At 43.5% G+C, this 3,461-nt stretch overlaps 1 protein-coding gene across 1 annotated transcript; it reads right to left on the reverse strand.

Annotated features, from left to right (window-relative positions):
* Window positions 1-6: 6 nt before the first annotated feature.
* On the reverse strand, window positions 7-2,183 carry SARC_09053 (hypothetical protein; the record flags this gene model as incomplete). Its single annotated transcript, XM_014296944.1, has 3 exons — window positions 1,767-2,183; window positions 1,104-1,342; window positions 7-239 (listed from the first exon to the last, which is right to left on the reverse strand). Coding segments are annotated over exons 1-3 (629 nt in total), but the record flags the coding sequence as incomplete, so codon positions are not given.
* Between the last annotated feature and the right edge of the window lie 1,278 nt (window positions 2,184-3,461).

The raw sequence follows: 3,461 nt of genomic DNA on the forward strand, positions 1-3,461 counted from the left end.
ATAAACTGGATATAAAACACACCATATTGCTTCCCCCAGTCTCCCAGATAGTTGATCCGTCTCACGCTGTCATAGCCGTTAAACGTGAGTATACGTGAGATGAAACTGCCGAGAACCGTTGATCGCAGATGGCCGGCATGAAACGGTTTGGCGATATTGGGTGAACTGAACTCGACCACAGCCCGTTTGCCAGCAAACACACAGCTCCGGCCGTATGTGTCTGTGTTTGTGTGCACGTCCTGCATGACAGTAACAGTATCACAAACATACCAATTCATGTCAATCCGATGCACTCACTGCTTGCGGCATATAGCCCTCGTTGAAGGAAAGGTCACATATGTGCTGCGCAGAAGCTAGTTAGAACAGGTCGATTGGTAACTACCGCACAGGCGCGAGCGTCTAACCATATCAGTTGAAGCAAATGAGCGATTCTATTGGTAATGGGTTCGTGCGTTACGACTTGTGTTGTGCCTATGGCAGCATATGCATCAGCAGCTACACGAGAACTGTCAATTGACATGCACCCACCGGCAGTAAGGGTTGGTAGGTAAATAGAGGTAGGTAGATAGTGGAGGATAGCTGTTAATTGTGAACACAGCCTACCCGGGTACTTAAATCACTGTAAGTAGAAATACAAGGGTATTCTCTCTTTCGTAAACATGCGTGTATTGGGTCTCAGACACAAGCGAATAAGTGCTAGCCAGAGGAGATGTCAGAGGGCGAACTGCTTCCTATTCCGGGACACTATAGCGGGACGACAACGAGAAATGGCTCTATATTTGTCATCTACGTGTGCGTCCGTTCTATCGTAGACTACAATGCACAAGATCGATACACTACACCTTACCTTGGATAACTGTGGGATACAAACACTTCATAAGACACACTCGCAATACAAGCATACTGTGTAATCACTCGTGGCATTCAAAGATCCGCCCAATAGAATGAAGCACATGAAAGGGTGGTCCATAGCAACGCCCGTTGCCATGACAGAGACAGCCCTTTGTCTCTCCCACAAACACATGTGAGCGTCAGTGGCATAGAGTGTTCACCAGATATCTGACCCCCTTCGCAACAGCACAAAGTTTTACAGTCGCACGTACCTTCAAAACCTCGCGCACCAGGATATCGGTCCGAAAAGAGAAATTGAGGAATATGTCCTTTGCCGACACCGTGATTGCACCTTCATGGCTCACAACAGGACCGTCTTGTGCAGTGTCTGCTGTGTTTCCATTTGGGATTGGGGCTGAATTGTACTCGTCCGCCAATCGTACAGCTACTTGCGCAGGGCTTATTCCTGAGACCAGCCCAGAGTGCGTTCCCCTGTCCTTCATCGCAGTCGCTGATTTGCAGTAGATCCATCATAAATAGTAATATATAAATGTTAGTCAAATTTTGTTGTAGTGGTGAATAAGGATGTATTGCTCATGTTTCTCTGTCGGCTACCGTTCAGAGATTCATGCGACAGCGTAATTCTATTCGCGGCGTAGCGAGCCTGTAGTCAAACTATAAGCGGCAGCCAACTACACCAAGAAAACAGTGTGTGATACTCAAGCGAATATAAAGTAAACCGACGGTACCACCGACACCAAATTGGTATCTGAGCGCTGTGTAAGGTAGCGAAATTGCGGGTTACACCAATGGTGCGAGACATGCAATACAGGGAGACGTTTACGCCCATTCAACCCCCTTAGAACCCCAGCGGACCTAGTTGTTCTTATAATATGCCCATTGTATGCACGTATAGAAACAGATCATACACTTACTCGCTGAAGCCAAAAGGCTGGGCACAGCAATAGAAAGGTCGCCATCCTTCTCATTTCGGCTCCATGTGAGTGCGCCTGCAATGCTCTCGGTGTTAATTGCAGTCACCTGGGACAGTCTACAGGCTATCTGCCTTCTAAACGCGGCAATCGCTGCCATATCGATACTGTCTTATAAAATGACTGAAGATAGTCTATTTGCGTCAAATAAGAAAGTATACGAGAATGTAGAACCGACAGGCCAAAAGAATAGAGACCCTAGTTCGTCTTCACCATAGAAAACTTCGGTACGTAGGACGGCCACATCAACACTTCCTGTCCATTAACTAATCTGTTAAGTGATAAATATAACACCTCGCCAAATATCGTAAGGATGGTGCGGTAGTATTCATCCAGTTCGTGAAACGGGCTTGCCTACACGCCCTGCCCATATTTAAATAGGAAGTAGCCAACCTCACGGGATACCTTCACAGGAAGAGGATGACCGATGACGCGGTAATATTTGCGCATGTTTGCCGGCATATGAAACCGTGGACCTCGAAGACCAATAGTATTTCAATACAGAAACAAGGTATAGTGACGCTGACGTCACATTTAATAACGTCATATTCTTTTTTTTGTCAATATTCATTGCTGTGAACTTGTGAAGGCGCTGAAGGGTACAATATTAAGTACACAGTGCAAATATATATCAATTACTCACTCTGGCTGTATAATTTAGAAAGCTATACTCTGGCTTGGGAACTCGTGTTTTTAGAATACATATTGGCACCGCGAACTGTCTTTAAAATATGTTATGATGAAATTATATTCTCTTTTGTAGACGATTTTCAAACAAAGTTCTTGTTTGAAGTATTATAAATAGGCTGTTTTAGGTCTATTGCCGATACATACGTGAGCAGTCCCTGCATGGGTGGCCAACCAGCACATTTTTTTCTAAAACTGTAAACGGTCAAAAAGGCTATGGGATCGGGTATTCCATATTTAGACGTGTGTAAATACTAAATAGGTCTTCAATCCGTTTACAGGTTTTTAAATATGGTTGGGCATCCATGCAAGCAACGTGTGCCAAGCAACGTGTGCATGCTATTAAGGTTAGTTTATGAATGTCGAATTATAAAGGAGAGATTGGTCAGCTTAACTATTTATATCGCATATGACATATGATGATATGGTAGCTCTGTCGTGATGATGAAGAGTGGGCAAGCTATCACATAGTAGTAGTGCAATATTGTATGCCTTCAACTGACGAGACCTGAATCGTATGGGCACATATTTTATCTTGACCCATCTCACCTACGCTCTCGGTAGCTATACACATTTATTCAATTACTACTTAAAAATTTCGGTACCCAAACGGTAAATTGAACAATGGATCCGTGCCTGAGTAACAAAGTAAATGCCATCAGTTCAGTTCACACGTTCCATGGCACTGTATATATCTCCTCTTGCGCAGAGTACTGTATGTATCTTTCGAACTCCATCATCACATTCCCAAGTGTATATTTTGATATATATGTAGCTCAAGGTTAGTTGAAGTTCGTTTCCTTCATATATGCTGTAGGGATGCATCTACACATAATATATTAATAATGAATATACATGTACGTACATATGGAATCTATTTATATATATATATAATCTCACACACACACACACAAACACACACACACATACACAAACACACACACATACACA

This window comes from Sphaeroforma arctica, assembly GCF_001186125.1.
Source record: "Sphaeroforma arctica JP610 unplaced genomic scaffold supercont1.879, whole genome shotgun sequence".
Lineage (NCBI taxonomy): Eukaryota > Ichthyosporea > Ichthyophonida > Sphaeroforma > Sphaeroforma arctica.